General features: G+C 36.0%; 1 protein-coding gene across 17 annotated transcripts in view; it reads right to left on the reverse strand.

Moving 5' to 3' along the window:
• MBNL1 (muscleblind like splicing regulator 1) overlaps positions 1 to 25,479 on the reverse strand; it is a 176,514-nt gene that overhangs the window by 97,813 nt on the left and 53,222 nt on the right. For 2 of the 17 annotated variants that reach the window (XM_019934370.3, XM_019934369.3), the window contains exon 2: positions 14,586 to 14,704. The exons of 14 other annotated variants lie outside the window; for them this stretch is intronic. In XM_019934370.3, coding sequence (XP_019789929.1) covers positions 14,586 to 14,591 — 6 coding nt within the window. In that variant the 5' untranslated portion in view covers positions 14,592 to 14,704. Of the gene's footprint in view, positions 1 to 10,800; positions 11,703 to 14,585; positions 14,705 to 25,479 lie in introns of all 17 variants that reach the window. One more of the 17 variants, XM_073803698.1, reaches the window with a different exon arrangement.

Here is a 25,479-nt window from a genome sequence, read left to right on the forward strand (position 1 = left end):
CAAATTCTCAGCTCAGTTTATTTCTGCAACCACTCTTTCTGTTCCCATGCTGTAGGAAGGCTCATTATGCTCTCCATAATGTCCCAAGACTTGTGAAAAGCCTTAACTTCATACTGATATTGAATGTTTCCCCTACCTTTTTCTCCAACAGTTAAAAACCTTCCATGATAGTATCAAGCTCACTGCTTTTTTTCTTTTTTAATTCTTTATACTTTTGGGTGTTACTGCTGCTGACTAAATGTTTAAAAATACATAGTGCATGGTGTTCCTTTAACACAATTACTGTCAAAGCTAAATAAAAATAGGGATAGAAAAAACCCTAAATTCTTCTAAACCACTGTAATTTTCTTAATCCATTTCTATTTATCTTATTTAGGAAGTAATTACATGGATGAATGTCTATTTTTAGAACAGTAGGAACTGCCCTTTTGCTTATTTGTGTTTTCTCCTCTACTGATTCCCAAAAGCCGTATAAATGCAGGTAGGGTAATTCAACCTGCATAAACAATATCTTATAACCTAAAAGTTCTCACAGTACTGTAATGACTGGCTGTTATCACAAGAGAAAATGAGGAATTTCACCCAATTTCTTTCAATGAATTCTTTATAGTACTTTAAAATAAGTATTGTTTTCTAAAAATAATAAACAGGAAGAAGAATGTGTTACCACTAAGTTTATCCATTCATTCAACCACTAACTCTTTTTTCACTAACACACTGATTTATTCAATAAATACATGTTGGCTTATCCAGCTCTTTGAGGATATAATATATTTTGATGATATAGCAAATTTTATATTCTCTAGTGTTTGTTAAAAATTCATTTTCTCCTTGAGGGCAGATGTTTGTTTTCTATACCTGAACTCTCACCATTATATTCACCTTCTCTTTTGTAAAATTAGTTTGGGCAACAGAAACAAGTCTCAAAACTGCAGAAGAGGGTGGCGCGGTGGTTGAGAGTCCGCCTGCCGATGCAGGGGACACGGGTTTGTGCCCCGGTCCGGGAAGATCCCACGTGCCGCAGAGTGGCTGGGCCCGTGAGCCATGGCCGCTGAGCCTGCGCGTCCAGAGCCCGTGCTCCACAACGGGAGAGGCCACAACAGAGGCCCGCGTACCACAAAAAAAAAAAAAAAAAGAAACAAAACTGTAGAAGAAATTTTAAATATGACCTTGACTTTGTCAAGGTATGACTTAGCTTTAAGGAAAAGAAGAGTTTGGACTCTTTTTCCTCCCACCTCACAATTCTTCAAAATAGATTAAAATTTGTACTACCAATTGTATTATAAAAACAATAATTATGTTTTCAGTTTTAGGGTTCATGAGAGCAATATACAAGTGCATCATTAGTGGTCAGATTTCAGGAAAATATTTACTACTCACAGTATACTTTTGAACTTGCATTTATATTACTTTTCAGATAAATGAATTCTTTCCCAAACAAGATGAAGCCGAGTTTACAAAAGGTGCTGGGCTATGCATCATCCCTATCAGATCTCATGTGGTCCAGGGAGGAAACATGGTGGGTATGCTTCCAAGGACACATGATACACACAAGGTAAAATGGTGATTAAATGGGGACCTGTCACAAGAAACTAAAAAGCCAGTGCTTCGTCCCAGTCTTACATGATTTGTAGTCTTCTTTGTTGTAAAGCTCCTGACTTCCATTAAAAATGCCAAAAGCAAAACAAACTTATGGTTGCCAAAGGGGAAGGGGGAGAGGATAAATGGGGAGTATAGGATTAACAGACGCACGCTACCATATGTAAAACAGACAATCAACAAGGATTTAACGTATAGCACAGGGAACCATACGCAATATCTTATAGTAACCGATAATGGAAAAGAATTTTTAAAAGAACATATATATATACACACATATAACTGAATCACTTTGCTATAATCTGAAACTAACACAATATTGTAAATCAACGATACTTTAATAAAAGGGAAGAAAGAAAAAAAACACCAAAAACTTACAAACATGAAGTAGAAACTGACCTGATTTCCATAAGGACTGGTATATTTGAGTTACAGGTAGAAAATGGTCTATTGGAAGACTTAACCATGAAATCTAATTTTAAGATAGCTCTGGAATGGAAATTCATAACAAAAATAACTAAAGGATAATTTTAACTCAATTTGAGGTTCTGTTATTAAAAATAAAGTGTCAACTGAATTAGTATTTTTTAAATAATTAACTTTATTTTTCAATATGTTACTTTGCAACCCTTGTAAAGATATTTTAAAATAATTTTGGTTGCAAATGAACCTAAAATTAAACTTTCCTCTGAGTTGAGACGTCCTTTTTAAAGAGGTCTATTTCCATGTAGCAACCTTAATATAGCACATTTTAGGTATCCTTTGTTGTATGAAATGTTTGCAAATTTGTCAACACGGTTTGTCAACACATGTTTGCAAATTTGTCAACACGGTTCCAAAATCATAAATACATAAAAGAAAGTACAAGCTCAATCCCTCAACCCTAGACTTTGGAAGTACAATATAGATTACTTATTTTCTAAAATTAAAGTGACTGTGTTTAGAGATCTGGTGTAGGGCCTCGGACAGTGTCACCACAACCTTTGTGATAGATGGGTCATGAGAAGTTTCGAACACAGGGTCAGGAATCATGAAAACGGCTTCTGAAGTCTTTGTTATTTTAATGTTTTTAATTGGAGGTGCTCTGTACTCTCCTCTTGGGCAACCTTGACTTTCTGCTGTAGATGATAATGGTGGCTTTAATTAGCCTAGGCAAACTTGGAAAACAAAACCACAGGCCTGTATTTTCCTTCCTTCAGAACAGTAATGCAAAGTCTAATAGAAAAACTGAAATGGGAACTGTCCCAGGAAAATGTGGTTATGCTGCAGTACAGCATCCTTCTGAGGGTCATCAGGTTTAGTCCATAAAATACTATCTTGCATTAATCCCTGTAAAATAAACTCTTCTCAGGAGAATGATGGGACAATATGGAGAAAATCAAGAAGAAAGGAAGGGAAACAATGAAAGTTAAAAAAAATCATAAACCTAACCTATTTATGTGAAAGGTATGAATTTTTTTAAATAAGGAAACTGGTTTAAATGGATATTGGTAAAAATTTCTCACTATAAGACACTGAAATGCAGAACTGATGCCGACACATTTGAGGATTGTTCTCTAAGTCTTCCAAAAGGGCACTATCGCCAAGCCCCACCTCCCAATGACATAACTTCAGATTATTCTGAAGTGTAGCTCCCTCCCATCAATCATCCATAAGTTTTCTAAGTTTTGGACCCCACACTACCACATGAATTTGTCCTCTGGCAGCTGACCTCTTGGCTAGAAAACACTCTCGCTGACTCTCAGTTTTACCTTTTTCTCACACTGTCAGTTCCCATCAGCCCTACATCATAAAACAGGAGGCTAGATAACCACTTCTGTTAGAAACTAGTCACAAAACAGTACAGCAAAATAATAACAACAGCTTATTGAATATCTAGTGTGTGCCAGGCACTGCTCTAAATGGTTTAAATTTATTAATTTATTTAATCCTCAAAACAATCCTACAGTCCCATTATTATCTCCATTATAAAGATGGGGTATCTGACGCTCAGAGAGGTCCAATAACTTATCCAAGGAAACACACAGTAAGTAGTGGAGCTGGGGTTTGAGCCCAAGTTATCTGTTATCTGGCTCCAGAGCCAATGCTCCTAACCTCCAAGCTATACCAGCATAATTGCAATTCTACTTAGAAATGGTGTGAGAGTATCTGCAAATTACGTCTAATAAATTAGACATATATATACATACATAGTGGTTTAACTATACAGCTGTCCATCTTAATAAAAACAGTGTTTTTGAAATATTTGTTTGGCTTGTACCATACAGCAAATTTCTTTTTAATTACAAAAGTCTTTAAAAAAATTCATACATCAAAGGCCAACTGCCAGATAGGAAATCAAGAGTGACAATTGGTGACGATTATCAAGCACCGTTCACTTTATTTACATTTTCTCTCTTAGCGTTGACACTTCTACATCCAACGGCAAAACTCTCCTCAGAAAGAGATATCACTAATTTTATTTGTACCACTCACCGCCTCTTATGTTATGAAACGGGTAAAACAGAACAGATTAAATTGCCAAGAACACATCCGGGGCAAAGGTTGGGAGGAGAAAACTGATACTCAGGTATCTAAGTTATTTCATGTGTAAAGGATTTTATGATGAGCTTAACTTTTGTTATTTACTACATACGGTTTCAATAATATCTCAAACTTACTACCTAATTAAAACTCACATGATGAATTGACAAAATAAACTAAAAGCAGGCATCAGGAAATGAAAAACAGAAAAAAAAAAAAAAGGCACTGCCAGGGTGTTTCCTCATATAAACAGTATGCTACACCCAGATATAATTCAGTGATGCATGGCCATAAAAGCAAAGCAAATAACTGAAGAGAATTACAGAGATAACATCTTGCAATTTGTGTTCTGGTGTAAATCTTTTATGGTACAGACTAAATATGTGTGTGTGTGTGTGTGTGTGTGTGTGTGTGTGTGTGTTGCTATCTCTATGTATACATCTCTGTATATGTCTCTATGTATTCAGAGAGAAACTGGGAAGACAGGGTGAGTTTACAGACACGTTTGAAAATAAAAGCAGGGAAGGACCCTACTTTCCACAAAATAACGTACTTGTGTTAGTGATGATTTTTCCATTTTCGGACTCAATTTCTTGTTTACCTTCACATCAGTGCGTGTTTTCCAAAGCAAAATTTTTTAAATGTGAAATGACTTCGCTCTTGATTTAAAAGTTTGTTCTTGAGATACCCTGGAAAGTTCCACACTATCTTAATATTATAGAAGTACTACTGCAGCATATGGTCTTTTTCAAATTAAAGAGACACAAATGTTCATGGAAACATTTGATCTGATTTTAACTCTCAGTTGAAGTTTTCTAAACAGCCATCCTTCAGGTGCCAGCACACAACATTCTGGGTGTGAATGCAAGAAGCAAATGTGTCTAGCCTACATATATCATGCCGAATAATGGGCATACCTGTTTGGTTTACCTAAAAACACCTTTATGGCAACTTAAGTATCAACATAAATTGTTAGGCTTAACGCTAAGCAGAGTTAATTTTCTTTTTAATATGTTTTATGTTTTTAATGCAAACTTTGATTGAAAAATGCTTTCATCTTATTATTTTGGAGAACACACATCAAAAGAGGAGTTAAATTTATAATAAAACCCCAAAGTTTTGCCAACCATCCCCCAAAAATATTTCAGCTTTCATAATTACACTCTGACTTCTCACATCATCTGCATAGGCTCTTCATTTTACTCATACATTACGAATTACAATTTTACAATATTACGTATTTAAAACCATATTTTGATAACTTCTTTATGTAAGGGTATATACATTAATGATGTATTTACATCAGATATATTTTTCTTCAAGTCTCTGGCACCAAAATTAAGTTTTTAATGCCAGAAATATCATTTTTAACTGTATGAAAAATGAATGTAAATAGATTCCAGTAGCTTTTAATTCTTGAAATATGTCCTTGCTTGAAAAGTTTTATAAACAGTTTAGAATATTTTATTCCCACATTCATTAATCAGGCTACATTAACAATTTCAATTCTGCTGGGTCACCAAACCTGTCATTACAAAGCTTATATACATTCAGCTCCCTGGCCCACCTCTAGCATCTGCTTTAACCCTTCTCTGTCCCTGAGGGAGCCCCAGGACAGCCTAGGCTTTCTGTACTGTAGACTTGCTTTCCAATCCCTTTGGCGACCATGATATCCTTAAATGAGTTCTTCTGTCCCATTTCCAAAACTTCTAGTCTTTTATTTAATTGTCAAACATGCATTGAGTGTCCATTTCTGAGACCCTGTGCAAGGCAACGCAAGTAAATACAATAAACATCCCCAACCTCAAGGAGTTGAGAATCTAGTAAAGGAGGCTAGACAGGTTAAGCAGCAAGAATCCAAGAAGTCCCTGTTCTGACTAGTGTTCAAGGCTAACCTCTGATACTCAGCTCAGTCCAAGTTAACTCTCTCTCTCCAGAACTTAACCCCACCTGCTGGTTTGGGTTCTGTTTCAAAAGGGAAAGAATACAAGAATGATAATAGTACCTACCATCTGCTTAACCAGGACCATTCCCACCATCTGGTGACCATGATGCCCGTCACTGACACTGCCCAATTGAGAGAAGTTCACCCACCTTCCTGATGGCAAAACCACCCCAAATTTGGGTCAATTCTGATCTTTGATAACTTTTCCCCACCTTTCTCTACTGGCCTGCTACTGAGGAAAAATAGCTTTGACAGGGAAATCATATCAATTCTTGGAGAATGGAAGATCATTTAATCACCAAGATCCTGTCCATCTCTGATTTTCATAAGCCATGCATCTCATTCTGTGAACATACTATATTTTAAAAGAAATATGTACACCTCAATCAATTATTAATAAAAGTCATTTATTGGAGGAGCTCTTTAATCATTTACTGTCCATAATAACCCAATATAATGGAATAATGATATAATTATTAGCTTTACATATAGGTAAAGAACTGTAGAGGGGTTATGTAACTTGCCTAATATCAAACAGTTTGCAAGAAATGGAGCTAGAATTCCAATTTTTGGAAGCCTTTCTTTTAGAGTTCCCCCTGAACCACTAAACTATGCTACTTTTCCCAGCAGCGTATGTGACATCTTGATTTATTCATCATAAAAGGTATGGTTAGGGATGAGAGAGTGTCGGAGTGCAGAGAAAGCATGAGTTTTTGCTTTGTGGTTACTGTTGTTATTGCTGTTGCTTTGTGGAAAGTGTATATGCGTGTATATGTTCCTGTTTTGTTTAGTTTTCCAGTCAGACAGACTTAGGTCTAAATTCTAGTTGTATGAACTTGAGAAAGTTACATAATAGCATCAACAATTTATTGGCTATTTTCTATATGCTAGCCACTTGGCTAAGTGCTTGGCATACTCTGTCTTGTTAAATTAAATTAAATTAAATCTTCATAAAAAGACAAGGAAATCTTACTCATATTTCAGAGCAAGTGTGACTATGACTGAAAGAGCGTATGTAACGTTTTCAAGGTCAACTAGCCAGTGATGAACACAGACCAGACTGAGTTGGGAGGAGGTTTAGAAGAGAGCGCTTTGATGGCACTGGGTCATGAAAAGAGGCAGCACTGAATTTAGAAACTAACACTCACTGCCAGAATTGACAAATAATAGGACCTCTGAGTGTGGACACTGGAGCCATACAACCCGTGTTTGAATCCTTGGATTCAGTTGTGACATCTTGGGCAGGTTATTCAACTTCTCTCAGCCTCAGTTTCCTAATTTGTAAAGGTAAAATAATAACACTACATACCTCCAGGTATTTTTGTGAAGAATAAACGAGATAATTATTGTAATGGCACTGGAGGTAGTAGGTAATCAATAAATTACAATTAACGAAAGAGATAGCTTAATCTTGCATGATTCTGATGCGATAAACTTTAATTTCCACACAACAAAATGAATAATGAACAGTGTAAAACTCCCCTAAAGGATCAAAAATGTTAGTATTGGGGATCATTCCCTAGATCTGTCCCTTCTTTTAGTTGCTCAAACCAAGTGCATCTTTTCTATATGGGTACGTCTAATGAGGCTGTGAACTTTGATTTATTTGTTACAACCATGGAAATATATCTTAAAAGGCTCACATTTGACATTTCTCAATGTCGTTTATAAATGTTCTGCTCATAGCCCACCAGTCTGAACAACTCTCATACTCTCCAAGAAGGGACAAGGAATAGATGGGAAACAGGAACCAGTGGGAATTGAGAGGTATGAGTCATACGAGCTGAGTGATGGTAGAAATACTTAGGGATTGTTACGACTGGGATTAAACAGACCTTATTTTGAGAACTAGCCCAAGACTTCTAAGACTTGCAGTGAATAAGTACTTCGTATTTTTTTCTAAAGTTAAGTTTTACAAACTCCCGTTCCAAAACTACTCCAGTCCTTAAGTATTTTTCAAATTGAACTTTCTAAAAAGAGAATTCAGAGTTTATATTCTTAGTTTTGTACACATTTTTCTCCTAGGTCCATCTTGGTTAGTGAGCATCTTGGGCAACAAGCAAAGGGACTGGATTACAATTATACCTCCCCAAGAACCACATTAAAGGAGCCTAAGCATGGTCTTATTAAGTGATGATAGCTATATGGTAAAGTCAAGGAGAATTTGGATTTTGAAGTAATAATTCCAAGTCAGACAACCAGAATGCATTTAATTAATGAATATATCAAATAATTTCACACAAATATAATTATTGTATTACAGAGAACGTGCATTCTTTCCACTTTTATGATACCACAAATAAACAGGTATCTTTAAAAATACAAGTTGAAGAATTTTTTAATTTTGGAAACAATGAAAGCCAATTAAAATGTTTGCTTAGAAGCAGAAAATATACTGCCTATACTTGAACAATCTTTTCAACTCTAAGAATTTAAATTTTCAGAAAATTGCCAAATTTACATGATCATAAACTGAAATAAATGGCATGCCAGAAGTTCTATACTTTCATCAAACAAAAATATTTTAATGATCCTTCCAATGTACTTTTCAAAATCCTAATATACTGAAAGCCACACTAAACAAGACAAGAAATAAAAAAGAAATTCTAAAGGCCTCAATCATGCTACATTGTGGAAGTGAGCCCAATGTTTATCAGCCGTGCTCAGAAACTCTTAATACTGAAGAAAATCTCTTCAATTCCTAGAATCCATTCATTGCTCTGCTGACATTGGCAAATTGGCCCCTCAAATGTACTGCAAGTTTAAGAAACAGAATCACATAGAGGCAAATGCACTGGGTTAGAATTCAGTGACTTGGGTTCTGATCTTGGCTCTGGGCTTAAGAAACTGTGAATTAGTGGTCCTCTGTTTCCTTATCGCCAAAAAAGTCACTCTATTATTTATTCTATTTATTTACTTATTACTATTATTTATTCTATTCAGCTAGCTGCTAAGATCTTCATGGTACCACTATTTTATGATATGTACATTTTCTATATGCCTTAAAAAAGTCATCACTAAACTATCAATATTACTATATTGTGTTCTGCTTATATGAAGTTACTTTCTCCATAGAACATTAAATACAATGCATATCACTAATTAATTGTGCTCCACTAAAAATATTTTTAAAGTAATTTTAAAATTGTAAGGTAATTTTATAAATGGCCATAATAAGTTCAATCTATCATTCTGTCTTAACACTTACTTAAATCATTTTAAAATTATATATATACAAAATTTTATATATATGTAACTATATATATATGTATATATATTCATTTCTTGTCCCAGAAGAATATAAGAATTCTAGATAAAAAACAGGGAAAAAGCACTCTACAAGCCAACTTGAGAATAATGCAAACTCCTACCTTGAGACTGTGCCATACATTTTTTAAAACAGTAAACACATTATAAATGTTAAGAATCAAAGTATTAAAATTTCCCTTTTCTATTTTTACATATGAAATCAATTACTCAATTTGATGTACTAGAAAGACAGCAAAACATTCCATCTACTTATGCTTCGAGGTCTAGAAGGAATAAAACTTGGATATTTGCAAGTGTAAATAAAATACTTTGTTGAACATCTTTTAGTTTTAAAAATAAGCATGCTAAAGTAAGCACTATCAAAGATAAATCTTCGTTTTCGTTTTGTGCAGCTATTAGTCAACATTCTTCTTTTTCATTTTTAAAACCTGTTATATTTTTGGTTATTGAGATGAAAGTGTTTCAACGTGACAGTAAGCTAATAATAGCCTTAATTCCAACCATAGGGAATCAATTAAGAGATTAAGTCCTTATTGAAAAGAAAACAAAGGGAGAAAAAAGAAGACATGAATTGATAGTAAGGCCGCCAAAGATCTCATATTAGAAGAGGTGTGTTAATAACACTTCCGAGAATAATGTCTATGAATGGAGGCTGAGTAAAGAATAAAAGTTATAAATAAATAACAGTTGCCACAAAAGCTATTCATGCTGAAGAGATGATCTGGGTCGTTCACTCCGAGATGCTGCTGTGCTCCCTCCCAGCCCTCACACACACACACTAACACCCCACGTGTATCTTTCATCCTGGTTTTTACATGCAAATGGAATAAAATTTTTCCCCCAAGAAATAGGGGCAGGGAAATAATCCCCTTTAAAAAACAACAACAACAAAACCTGAACTTAAATCCTAAAAGAAAAGAGACTGCTATATTTAGAATGCCAAGCAGTATTTTTGACAACGGACAATAACGTATTCTAGCACTACCATGATCTGAGCTGCCTTTCCCATTCCTTCTGAATTAACTATGGACATAGGAATTTGAGTTTGAAGAATTTGAGGATATAATCATTTCATGTTTGTTTCTGGTTTTAAACATGAATGGAGAGGCAAATAAAATACAGGCATTTGGAAAGATAAATAATTTCTAATTTATTTTTAACTGTTTCAATTCTCAGCAAGATTCTTCTGACAAGATACACAAAGCCAAAAGGTGCTTCATGAATTCCACTTCAAAGAATGGAAAAAATATTTTTAAAAATCTATTCAATGCCAAGTTTAATCTAAATAAAATCAAAGAGAAATGCGATTATCACACCAAATTCCTAAAAGAAGTGTTTTGTTTTGGCTCTATCATCAGATACAGAGTTGCCCAAGGATACTCTAGCTCTGGAGTCTACGTTAAATTAATGGCTGTAGGTTTTTTAGCTTCTAAAACAGCTTCCTAGAGAAATCAGTACCTTACCTTCACATATCTTCTGGAGAGGTTTCTTGGTGCTTTGAAAACTCCTGAGGTCTATGTCAAACGGCCATTCTGTTGCTCCCAGGGTCTTAGGGGCTTGGAGAGATCCCAACACCTGCTGCTACCACTGAGCGTCGAGGCTAGGAAAGCTTCAGGGTTTTGACAGCAGGATCACTGAGCCACAGCCAAAGCTTGGGAAGCCTTAACAACTGAAAGCAAGTGTAGAGGGCAACGTGGTACCCAGCACGCACAGGGCGCTCAACCGTAGCAGCAGGGGGAGGAATATTCCCGCCCTCACGAGGGTTTACAGGCAGCCACCAGGGAACCCAAGGGTCTGTCAAAGGACAGAGCCAAGGAAGTGGAGACATGACCACACAGCACGAGACCCTAAGAGGACAAGGGAACGGGAACAACTAGCAGAGAGCTCAAGTAGCACTTGAAAAGAATCATCAAAATTCCCCGACAGGACACAAGAAGCAATGGCAAAATGCAACAAAATACATGGAGGTAGGCCATTCTAGCATCCCACAGACAGCCAAAAACACAGTTGAGGGGGGATATGGAGCTCTAGTTCTAGAAAGAAAAGTAAGGAAGACATATTATAGTGTGCCTACTAGATGTGAGGTTAAAAATCTAATGAGTGGCATCAAATTCCTAAGTCCCATCACTATAATATTTACATTAAGATAAGGGAATTTGCAAATATAAAAAGTCACAGAGTGCGGATCCACAAGGCAACAGAGGTTAAAAGGCAAAGTTGTCCATTATGGGAGGAGAAAATGAAAAGACAGAGAGAAGGTTAAACGCAGTTGATTTTTAAATGGAGAAATCATTAAAACTGCTTTTTAAATACAACATATGTTTTATCAAATACATCACTTTCTATAACGATCAGATGAGGGAGACTGAAGGAATTCATGAGGTAAGAGAAGAATATGAAGAAGAAAAGGAAATGAACAAAGTGTTCAGAGATGAGTAGAGGGACAGATGGAAAAAGGAAAAGAGTAAAAAAAAAGGAGGAAGAAAGAAAAATGAGATTAACTTATTAGGTTTTAATGCATTGTCAGATAACTACTCACTAAGATTCTCCTAAATCTGGGCTTCACGAGGTTCTATTTTCCATGGAGATGCTTATAGCTTGTTAACCACTATTCGCAGCTCTTCAACTTCTCACAAACCCTCAGGAACTTATCTTGAGGAGCCAGCTGAATATTGAGTAGTACACAGCTACAAGAGACAGACCCTAAGACAATTTTGCTTTAATGAGCTGGGTAAACTCAAGCCAGGGACCAAATATAAACTCTGACAGAACTTTAATCATCCCTAATATGAATCAAAATTAAAATGACCAGGCTCATTTAGGAACTGTCACTTTTTCAAGACTAGAAGCAAATTAACCACGTATAGTATTTTATATTGTTTTAGAGTTAAATGAAAAGAAACTTTACTGCCTAATGGCCATTCTGTGTGTGTAATTCTTGATTTCAGGTATTTACTTAACATATATTAAGTTCAGGTTAACTAGAACAGTAATAATAATCTATTTTACTTGGTGTCAAATAACTCAAATAACAAGTGTTGGGAAAGGTTGCCTTCCATCCCTCACCTCATACATGTGGTTATGTTATGTTGTATATATTATGTTAACAACCTATACAATAAAAGCAGCTCTTGCTTGGGCAAACCTACTTATGTCCAGACAGCCGCTGTGGGTCAGATTTTTTTTTTTTTTTTGCGGTACGCAGGCTTCTCACTGTTGTGGCCTCTCCCGCTGCGGAGCACAGGCTCCGGACACACAGGCTCAGCGGCCATGGCTCACGGGCCCAGCCGCTCCGCGGCATGTGGGATCTTCCCGGACCGGGGCACGAACCCGTGTCCCTGGCATCAGCAGGCGGACTCTCAACCACTGCGCCACCAGGGAAGCCCTGGGTCAGATATTTTTATAAAATGAAATAATCCTTAAACTACAAAATAGTAAGTACTGCCCAGGCAGTTAGTAGTTTAAATTTGAGAGAATTGACATTTTATAAGAGGATGAGGAATCTGAATTTCCCTTTAAAAATACTTCTACTGTATAAACGGTGCCTAAGTGTAGATGTTGGTTTGAACTAAAACTTAATTTTTTAAAACACAATCATGTCAATAGGATAGGTTTGCATAACGAAAGATGGAGTCCCTATGGTAGAAACTAAATGGAAGCTGAGCTTTCTTTTTAGTGTAATAAGTCTGACTTTAAATAATACATTAAAAAATCAATTACAGTTTGTTTTCTGACCTCTGTTCTCAAGCCCACTCATGAAAATCAGTTTCAACAATGTAAACAACAAAAACTAAAACATACAAACAAAAAAATGTGGAAGAGAAGATAAAAGACTGAATTAATGTTGCCACTTGAAATGGTAGAGTCCATTCAATTATAAAGCTCTTCAGACAGAATGGTATGTCAGGATTGTCAGTGAAAACAGAAAAATCGGTACTAGCTTTTTAAAAATAAACATTACATTGCTACTAAAGTATCTTCCTAAAGTAATGAGATAATCTAAATCAGTGTTTCTCTGTTGTTAAGCATCACAAAGGGAGAAATTTTTGACAAAGGTGCTTACAACTGTATCCCTGCACCTAGTTAACCTTAACCTGGCAACATAGTAGGGGCTCAGTACATATTTACTGGCTGAACAGTGGTGCCACATGTGGAAAGGCACTTCTCAAAAGCATGGGGGTGGGAGGGGCAGGTTATAGTCAAATAGAGTTCTTAAAAATTAAAGTTAAACAGGGGTCTTCCTACACGGCTTGTCAGAACCTTTATTATGCTCCTGAAAATTCCTAAACTTGATTGTCAACATTTTTCATGGAATACCTATTAATCATAGATTAATTATTCTAGAAAAAGTTGGTCTATACCTCTATGGAAAACTTGATATTTCTGCATCTTCTAATCTTTTAATGAAAGACACAGGTGAACTATAAATTGGCACATATTCATCTCTGTTATAAATTATAAGGTGGAAGAGATACCTATGTATTTCAAATCTCATAGTAGGCTTATCACAAATGGCTGCTGCTTTGGGATAAGGAAATTTTAGAGGAGAATATTTTGGAGTGAGAAAAATTGAGAGAGCTCATTCAAATTATTCGTTTCACCAATGAAGAAACTTGCTCAAGGAAACTATTATACATTGTGTTGGCAGATAAATATATTAGCAATGAAGTTTCTTTATTGCTAATGTCGAAGATTCATCCTGTGCAACTATCTGACTAATATAAACCATACCTTACTAACTTGCTTACATAATTATCTTGAAAAGAATATTCCTGGCAAGAATTTGTGTATTAAATAATCTCTTAATTTAAAATTCTATACTCTATTGTGATGAAAAAAAAAGAGGGGCTCATTTACAATCGAAAGGGAAAATAACTGCTTTCATATACTAGAAAGTTTTTTTTTTTTTAAATCACTGGGGGTCAAATGAAAAACAAGAATGAAGATTAAATACTGCCTGAGAAATTACATGGGAAACTATACTCCATATACTGAGATAGCTAGCAAACTTCAGGATTAGTATCTTCAAGTAGTAAAGCTGGAAATGAATATGTTTATCTATGGAACATACACAGGATCACAGATCAGGTCACCAGTGTTAAAACTATGATTCCTTTCTAAAACAGTGTTCTGATATTCAGATTATCAGATGCCATTTTCCCATGGACGCCACCTCAATCCTTGACAGAGCGAACCTGCCCAAAAGGTATCTTAGTAAACTGGCTCCCCAGTTGCCTTATTCACTCACCAGCATCCATTAGCCAACTCCATGCTTTATCTTCAATAGATAAGATACGGCTTCTTCTTGCCATGGTGCCATGAAAAGGATCCAGAAGGTTCCCTTAAACCACATTTCCTGAGTGACTGCTGCAGCACCAAGAGTAAAGGATATGCCAGGTCAGCCACTTTTCCTTCCCAGCAATATTAGCAGCAGCAGCAGCAGCAGAAGCTGGAGCAGACCGTTGAGACCCAACTCCTTGCAGGATGCTAGCCAAAGCACTCTTGTATACGCTACACCTAGACAGAGTTTGCCCGTATGTTTGCACCTTCCCCACAGTGTGTCAAAACAGGTGTTTTCCTGTGATCATGCTTTAAATCTGCTCCCCAAACAAGGTGATAAATATACTGTTACTATGAAATTCTAAGTTTCTAATTCTATGGAAAACACATTCTTAAAGATTTACTTTATCATAAGGAAGCCTTGATGAATGCTTTTTAAATTTTCATTCACCTTTCCCACTCCTAAGAAGCAGGTAGACTGCCCTAAAATTTCCTGTTAATGAAAACACGGATGTTACCATATGAAACAAATGCCATCATGCAATTTTGGTCATTTCTTGCATAATATTCTATCTGCCTTCCTGGCACAGAATCACGTTTCACAAATGCTAATGTTTTCATAATCTTTACAACACTCCCAACAGATGGCGAAATATCAGGTCTCATGAACTTTATTTTACAGAAGCAACGTCTTTTCTGCCTCTATCTTTCACTCCCTTTTTGATGTTATTGATGAGTTGCTTTTCTTCCCAGTGGTGTTCAACTTAATGAGTGGCTAGAATATGGCTGGACAAAGAGAAGGTAACATCGCTAACAAAGCATTTACTTTACTTAACCGATTCATCCAGAGCTCAAATCCTACAGGTTAAAAAAAGCATCTGCAGATTTTTTTAAAAAATCGAAACAGTCCAACAAAGGATAAGTGAAAACCAGATTATTATTTTCCTAACAATTAGAAAATAATTATAAACTCCAAGGCATGTGTTCTCTGCACAGGAGAAAATAACAATTCTCATTAGCAAAACTGAAACCCTACATACGCAGATTCTGAGTATACCATGTTGCTCGTGTATTAATACTTCATGTGTTCACTTCAACATCAAAATAAAAATCAGAACAGTAGTTATCACATACTCAAGTAGTGCCAGGCACTCAGTACTTTACATGTGTTATCCCGTTTAATCTTCACAGCAACTGCAGATCAGGTATTATTACGGCCCCATTTTGCAAATGAGAAAACTGAGGCTCAGTCAAGTTATGTCACAAGTTTAAGGTCACAGGGCTCGAAAGTGATTTGAACCCAGGTTGTACAGTTCCAGACCTGGAGCTCTTAAACATCTTGTTAAAACTGCAGCATCAGTTCTGGTTTTCATTTATTTCTGTACTGCAAGTTTACCTAAACAGCTAATATGTATACAGTACTTATTGTGTGCCCTAAAATTCCGTAAGTCCTTTGCATGTATTAATTTCTTCAAGATTCAAAACAAGCCAGTGAGGTAAATACACTCCTATTTAGTGGGGTAAGAATGTTAAGGAAGTCGCCAAAGCTCATTGGACTACTAAGCAGCAAATGTAAACTTTGGATCCAGGGAATGCAGCTCCTGAAATTGTGGTTTTGTGGTTTTGTGCCTACGCCTACCCTCTACTGCCTCCTGAAAGCTGACTGCATGTTAGATGAAAGGGGATAAGAAATGTCAGGTCTGGCCAGAACCCTGGTGGAAGGAGGATGTGCTATCCCGTCTCTTTTCAAAAACATATGTATAAAGTACATGAGCTTATACAAGACACAATTCTATCATTTTCCTTCATGATGCTTACTAACTTAAGGAATTAGCAAATATTTCATGTGATTCTCAGATTTTAAAAAGTCAAGGACAAATTCAGCTTTCACATTTTATTCCAATATATCATATCTTCAGAGGCACTAACAGGACAGTAACATTATTATCATCACAGTGTCAGTCATTCTGTTTTGGGGAATTACCATTGCTGACGGTCATATTTATATTTTATTCCCATCATTGGCAAATAAATGTAATTATGTGCAGGGCCAAGACAATAATTGTGAGCTTAGAGGAAGCTTCAGAAATCCAAGGTTCATCCCTTGAGATGATGGCTGCAATCAACCTTGGGCCAAGACACCTGCTTGAGTATTCAGCAGCTGAAACGACCTTCTTTGAATTAGCTCTTAAGGACACAAAGCCATCTGGGGAATGTCAGACAACTCAAATCAAGCACCTAGGTCCCAAGTGTAAGTCTGAAAAACCAATGAAGAATACTGAGACCAAGCTATTTCTTTAATTTGGCAGCAAAGCCTAACTCTCAGGATGAACTCTGGCTAGCTTTAGCTTTTCTGGCTTTAACCTGACATAGATTACCATAAGAATCCATGAAAAGTTCAGAGAGAAAATACAGTTATGGTAAAGGTGTCTACCCTCCGTCAGAATTTAGCCCCCAGCTGTAAGAAATGCAGCCATTTGGCGACATTTAGCAGAGAGAAATTTACATACCCATGTGGCATAGCTTGAGGTGATGCATTGGAGTCTATTTACTCTCAATTATTTTTACAATCAGAAGTTTCCACAGAAGGAAGATGGCAATTCTTTACCCCATTTCTAGACAACTACCTTCTCTGTAGAATTCCTTGGGAAGTGGTATTACATACTGTACCCACATAAGCTTGATTTACTCTTTGGCTGACACCAAGATTTAAATTTATCTCAGTGCCCAATGTTAACACCGAATTAACATAAAAGCTATTCAAAAATTTTTCAAAAACACATTCTGGAATTTTTTGGGTGAGAAAAAAAATAATAATTCCATAGGCTTTTACATAAGGCAGAGCATAACAAATGATTTTATGACCTTGGCACTACTAAGTGATAGACTAGGAAGATCATGACTTGTTTATGGAGTTGTCCAAATTTTATATGAGCATATATATGTATATATTCATTGTTTGACTTGCCTATTGAAGTTACAGTTCTTACTTCTTGCTGTTAATGACGCTGTAATTAAAAACACAGAAATATGATTCTGATTTTTTTTTTTTTTCTTTCAGTACGCGGGTCTGTCACTGTTGTGGCCTCTCCCGTTGCGGAGCAAGGCTCCGGACGCACAGGCTCAGCGGCCATGGCTCACAGGCCTAGCCGCTCTGCGGCATGTGGGATCTTCCCGGACCGGGGCACGAACCCATGTCCCCTGCATCGGCAGGCAGACTCTCAACCACTGCGCCACCAGGGAAGCCCTGATTCTGATCATTTTAACACACTACTTTTAGAAAGATATCAGTCAATAGACATTATATTTGTAGATGAATAAATTAACTGCTTCTTATCCATCAACTCCTACTGGGTCTACTCTCTTTTATTTAATTCCTTGAACTTGGCTTTATCTGCAAAGAAATATGTTAATAAGCATCAACTCTAGCCTGTTCACAGATCAGAACAGGAGTTGTTGCAGTGAGCTTCCCAGCTTCTTCTGGAAACTAAACAATGCACCAACTGTAACCAATCCTTAACTAAGTCGGCTAGATATGAACTGGTGACCTAAAAGTGAAAAGCTTTAATTGTGCATTACAAATTTCTGAGTCATTTTGTCCTCACAACTTTATGCTTTAAATAAACCTAAATGCTGGCTAAAGAAAATCTACAAGTATGACTTAGTGTTTCCAAACCAGGAAAAGGAAGGACTTTCAGTGTTTGAGATAAGGTTTGTTTTCTGGAGTTTGGAAAATAAACATTTCCTATGCAGTTATGCCTGGGAGTGTGTGTGTGTGTGTGTGTGTGTGTGTGTGTGTGTGTGTGTGTGTGTGTGTGTGTGTGTGTGTGTGTGTGTGTGTGTGTGTAAGGGTGGAGAGGGGCAGAGAGGGAGGAGAGAAGAGAAAGGTAGAGAGGACAGAGGGAGAAAGAGAGAAGTTTTTAGCAGTATTTGGTGTTCATGCAAACTGGTTATTTTGTGCTGGAATTAGAATTTACCTCAGGAAGTATGTGCACATGTGCCATGAAAATATTGAAATTTATCATAAAATCAACAGGAAATGCTTACCTGACTGTATAACGCATTTCTATGAATGCAATGATACAGAATATGTCCCATATAGTTGCACAAAATTCTCTCATAGGAGACTAAGCAAATTTTGTCCTGATGCCGTGCTTATATAACCTTAGAGATATCTACTTTCTCAGTAATTTTTATGTAATTTATTGTTTACTGTAGTTACTAAGGAATGGCCAAGGGAAGTAATAGTGTCATATTTGTCAAGTATAGATACATTTGTAACCTATCATATGACATTTTAAGTATCAAGGCATCAGTAAGAGCTTCTACTGCAATTGTACATCTTCCCATGTGTTAGTTGGTTAGTTGGAAATGCGTCACACAAGCCTGTGCTCAATATAAGGATACAGGATTAAAATTAGAAAAACAAAATGCCACTTCCGGGTCTGTGTCTACCAGTTCACTTAATCCTCATTACACAACTCTGAGGCAGGTATATTATTATTCCCCTTTGACAGGTGAGAACACTCAGAGAGGCTGAAAATGTGTCCAGCAAAAGCTGTTCCATGAATGCCCTTAATAGAAATTAGGGATTAACAGGATTTCACCAACACACACACGCATGCACGCACGCACGCACGCGCACACACTTGTGGTTTCCTGTTTTCTGTTATAGGGACTGTTATATATATTTCATTTGATATATAGAGTTAAAATTTATACTTTCGAGAATTTGTAGAAATAATTCCTAAAGTATTTGGAGATCGCTACTCCTTCAGTTTACTGTTTACGTCAGATAAGTAAATATATAAGTGAAAATTATTTCAAACCAAGTAGCTTACATATTTTAATATGTCCAGAATGCTTTTATTTTGCCCAACACTTGAAAACAGCAGAACATTTGTTTGTTTTAAAAGAAAGCCATTTTCTTTATGCACTTGGACAGTGCTGTCTGACCTAAGCCAGTCAGCTTAGCCAAGGAGTAAACATCATTCTTCTATTTCTACAGGGTTCTCTTAATCCCTCACAGAAAAATTTCCCCACTTGCGCTTCTGTTCGTTGTTAACGTAAAGACTATATGTTGTAATTACACGAGACCAGTATCATCCCTTTTCTTTAAAGCCCAGTTTCGCCCTCTAATGAGCTCCTGTTTGTTATCACTGGTACTTCCAGTTCCACCTTCCTGTTTAAAATATTTCTTCCCCCGCTCCCCACTTTTTTTTTCCTTCCAGAAATGACTAATCTTCCTGTTATTCTACTCTGTCCATTTTCCCCCTGGTGTTCTTTTCATGTTGCGTAACATTTAATTTTCACCAACTCCTTTTAGAGGTTCACTACTATATCCTTGTTGCTGGCCTTCCATTTTCTACAGATTAAAACAGTCAATATTTACGGATGAGCACACTTGTTGGTCAACTTTCGTGCTATTCGGATTAAGCTATTTCCTCAAGTCAAAAATGCAACTGTTCTTTCAATTGACATAATACAAACAGCAATTTTGATCTTCAAAGTCAAGTCAGCTTAATCCTCAGTTACCAGATATCACAATTAAAGGGCTTGGTTTTTTGTTTCCTTTCAAATTTCCTGATAAGGTAGGTGCTAGAAAGCAAACCTAATATCACTGCTTTGAAAAATCTCTTGCCTCCCCGCACTTCTCCCCAACATCAGAAAACACATTAGCATAGACTCATAAGCAGAATGTAGTATTTCTCTATCTTTCTGATTTTCAACTGCAAAAAATACTTTTAATGATATGCCAGGAATCTGCCTTTTACCCTAATTTCAAATAATCATAACAGCTATCTCATACTGTCTGAACATGAGTGAAAGAGGAGATCTGAGAAGAGTTTTAGAATTACAGTGGTCATTTAAATAATATAATCTACAATTTTACAACATTAGTATCACATGTCTAACAAAACAATATAAATTATAGCCTCAGGTTTACGTAATACATTTTTCTGGTGAATTCAACATTATGTCATATTCACTGTCTCACAGTCACAGAATCCCTTAGAGAAAGGAGTGTCCTACTAGTCCCATTTACACTGGCTATTCATACAAGAAGATGTTCACAAAGCTTTAGAAGTTGTATGCTTTCTAAAATCCAAAAATGCCTTAAAAAATCCTGACAAAACACATTTTAATTATAGGAGATAAAGACAGCCATAAAATGTCACCCTCGGTTCCTGAAAATAGAAGTCAAATTAAGTTCAAATATTTGCTTATATTAAAATAGCACAGGATCTTACCACTCACTTTTGTCTTGGGGAGGTCCCCATTATTCCCTCTTCTTACCTTTCCAAATAATAAAAATAAAAACTTCCTCATTTGTCACATACAGTGCCCTGTATGGAAATACTTCATTTTTCTTTGGGTCAGCAGTCACAACTTAACTTTGAAATCTCTTTATTGTTCCTATCTTAGACACCAGGGCCAGGGTCTCTAAAATCAGCTAAAAATATTGTTCATTAAAATGTATAAATAGGACACCAAATATGATAGTAAGCAGAAACAGATTCATATACATGCTTATTTTTTTAATCATATCATATTATAAGTAGAAGAAAAACCCAAAGTATATATTCTGTGAAAAAGCAGGGCTAGTGTCTACACCCCTAGTAGCTAGCCTAGCACAGTGTTACCAGAGAGAAAGATGATCAATACATATCTTCTGAATGAACAGATTCGATCATATAGAGGTATATTTACGGTAAACAAAAAAGGAGGGAAAGGGAACTTTCCATGGGAAGTAATGTTATCAAAATGCATTCATCAAAAAAAAAGATTAGGAGAAATAATCCAAAGAATTTCCTCAAGGGAAATTTTGTAAAAATCTGTTAGAATCCTTTGAATAACTATACTATATTTAGATCTTATATTAGAAGTTAATGTCTGATTCTGAAAATTGGTAAATAAAAAATCACGCAGTTTCTCCATCTTTTTGCTATAAACTGTATTGTGGAGTTGCCAATCAGATACTAAGGAAAAGCTCTTTACAGAAAGATTCCAGATAATAAATGCAGCAGGAATAATATAGTTAAAAGTCAGCGTTTTGCAATCCCTAACAAAATCATGGCGCTATGAAATGATCGACAATGGAGTGAAACCACTAGATACAATTTTAATGGAGAACTTTATAGGGATTGGCTCAGGCTCACCTGAACTTACTGATAGATTTCAGCATCATTAGAAGTGGAGAGAAATGAAATTATTCCCTCCTGATGTGATGCAATTGGAAGTACACAGCACCATCTGGGAAGTATTCTCACCAAATAACAGTAAGTAGCACTAAAATTAAACTCAATTCTAGCTTTAATTTCTAGTCTACAGAAAATAAGGGTGATAGAGGAACAAGCTAAATGATACTACTATAGGGAAGCAATTAGCTAAATTCAGAATCTCAGATGTTCTCCAGGACAATGACCTGATTTTTTCAACTAATAAAGACATGGGGTGGGGGAGTGGGGAAGAAGCAGGAATTATCACAGATTAAAAGAATCTTAAAAGACATAAAATCCAAATAGATGTTGTTTAGATGCACATCTGACAATTTTATTTAGATGCTCATTTGAGCAATCTACCTGTAAAAAAGATGTGCTGTGACAACTGGGAAAAGTTGAATGTAAAGTGGGAATTAAGTGATATAATGACCATATGACCCAGCAATCCCACTACTGGGCATATACCCAGAAAAAAACATAATTCAAAAAGACACATGCACCCCAATGTTCATTGCAGCACTGTTTACAATAGTCGGGTCATGGAAGCAACCTAAATGCCCATCGACAGATGAATGGATAAAGAAGATGTGGTACATATATACAATGGAATATTACTCAGCCATAAAAAGGAATGAAATTGGGTCATTTGTACAGACGTGGATGGACCTAGAGACTGTCATACAGAGTGAAGTAAGTCAGAAAGAGAAAAACAAATATCGTATATTAATGCATATATGTGGAACCTAGAAGAATGGTACAGATGAACCGGTTTGCAGGGCAGAAACAGAGACACAGATGTAGAGAACAAATGTATGGACACCAAGGGGGAAAGCGGTGGGGAGGGTGGGGGGATGGGATGAATTGGGAGATTGGGATTGACATGTATGCACTGATGTGTATAAAATGGATGACTAATAAGAACCTGCTGTATAAAAAAATAAAATAAAATTCAGATATAAAAAAAGAAACAAAAAAAGTGATATAATGAAATTACTGTCGATACCGATAGATTTGGAAATACAGTTATACTTAAAACAAGCTATATTTAAAACAAGTTCTTAACACATAAAGTTCCTACATACATATAAGCAAACTGATAGGACAGGATGTCTGAGAGTTGCTTTAAAATACATCAGGAACAAAAGGTATGTGGAAAGTAATATGTGAAATAAGACGGACAAATGTTCACAGAATGTTCACATGGATACATCCATAGAAAATGCAGATTGATACATACACAGAAGTTGTTACAGTATTTCTCTAATTTTGTGTATATTTAAAAATTACCACAATAATTTTTAAAAGCTACAAAAAAAAAAAAAAGGAAAGCAAAAGAGAACGGGTTGTTACTGTCTAGAAGAATAACCAAACTTTCTCTTATATTTTTAACTCAGAGTCACAAAACCTGGTTGACAAGCTAGGCTTTGCTTCTTCAAATCTGATCTGGCTGACCTAACTCAATTCATTTATATCTGTGAACATAAATATCTGTATCTGTAACAGGGAAAACAATGATCTTTCCTACTTCAAGATCATGTATATATGAAAATAACTTGTAAACTTAATTTATATCTATACAAATAAAGATATCATTATTAAAATGCTTTCTTGTTCACCTTCATGTCACATGTGTATATTATCATCTCTTCAACGAAGTAATAAGGTCTTTATGAGCAAAGTCTCTAGCTTATTCCTTCAACCAACAAACATTTGATCTTTTTCTATGGGGTCTACTATGTAACATGTATTTCACTAAATGACGAGAACACAAAGGTGGTAAGTCACAGGCCATGGACTCAAATCCAGAGAGGGAGGGAGATGCATAATTTTGATTAATGTGCCAAAGACAGTTATAGGGATATGAATTGGGTGCATTACAGAAACGAGGAGGCAGGACAATAGCATGGCCAGGGCTGGGGTGAGGAGAAGCTTCCTAGAGGAGGTCATGTCTAAACTAAACCTAAATATGAAAAAAGTCTGCAAAACTCATATAGGAAGAAAAAAGTTCTCAGCAGAAAGAAACAACAACACAAACAAAAATAGAGGACATTAGGTTGGAAGAGCAAAAGAGGAAGGCTTTTACCACAGGGCACTATGGCTAACACTCATTGTTAGAGGCACTGAGTCTCAATCAGTGACCCACTGGACTCAGAAAAATGCTAAGTACTTAGTAAGGGATCAATCAATATCTATTCATTAAAGTACAGAGAGATAAATGGTAACACTACTTGAGTGCTCATTGTACATCAGGCATTTTGCTAATATACTGAGATAAGTGTACTTCTTACTCAACCTCACATCAGTCCCAGGGTGGGTACTGTTACTATCCCTCTCATACAGATAAGGACACTGGGGCACAGAAAGGCTAAGTAACCGGCCCAGTCACTCAATTGGCAAGTGGTATAGGAAGAAAAAATCTGGAAATAAATAAAACAGCAGAGAAAGAAAATATCTGGAAATAAAATTCTACATGGATATTCCATATGGTCAAACAATTTTTTAAAAAAGAAGAGACAATTCTATAAACAGTGGGTGCTGCTAAGTGTTTAAGAAGTAGCTCTCTGGGGAGGGAATTGTAGCATTTGCCAATTTCCACAGTGTAAATCCTCCTACCATGGCCAATTTTAAGCTGCCAATACGACATCACTTAACCTGGAGTTGGGAACAGGTCTTATGTAAGCCAGTCCCCGCACTCCACTGGCTGCAGCTTTCAACAAGCTATACAGGTAGAGAGTTAAATTAACAGGCTAATCATATGACCAGGAGGTAACAAGTAAATCAAAGAAAAGGTGCCACTGCTATCTCTGTTATTTACAGGACCCTTGTATATAAGGAACAGACAATTTATATTTGAAATTATTGAGCTCCTAAGGAGTATAATGAAATATATGAAAGACAATGAGGATGAACAAGTAATTCATAGAGGTTCCTCAAGGAAACATACATTTTATATGAATGACAGAGTTGACATTAAAAAAAGTATTCTTTCTATGTGATTAATGAACAGTAATTAGTAAGTGATTCCCTGCTAAACTATTCCTCCCTCAGGGAGCACACAAGAGGATTTATTTCTAACTAGAGAAGTGGAAAAATGAAAGCACAGTTTAAGGAAACTATTTGATTTGGGTCAGCAACAGTCATTGCAACCAAAAGGAGGGGCGGAGGATTATTTTTGCATACCCTGTGCCTTGCAACCTACCTATCATATAAAAGGGGTTGAATGATACTGATAAGGAAAGAGGAAAAAAGCCAGTCCCTCACAGATCTAGATCTAGATCCAGATAGATATTTCTATACACAGGTATGTGTATAAAAGGGAGTCCAAATTATTAATATTAGTGTATGTACACCACTGCTTTGAAAACATTCCTTTAGGTTATCTATTTAACAAAGCATTGACTAAATAAGCATAGTTAGATGAATTTTATATTTATATAAAAGAGAGTTAGAATTATTAATGTTTATATATTGATCCTATCTCCTTATAAAGTTCCTTTATCATTTAACAACAGTGTCCAATAAATAAATATATCTAGATAAATTATAAATGAAATATAAAATCTATTTTTCACACAGAATGCAAATAAATGCTAAAGAAAAGCAGCTGGTGATTAGCAAAGCAAAAAAGATAAATTCTAC

This window comes from Tursiops truncatus, chromosome 4 (genome assembly GCF_011762595.2).
Source record: "Tursiops truncatus isolate mTurTru1 chromosome 4, mTurTru1.mat.Y, whole genome shotgun sequence".
Lineage (NCBI taxonomy): Eukaryota > Metazoa > Chordata > Mammalia > Artiodactyla > Delphinidae > Tursiops > Tursiops truncatus.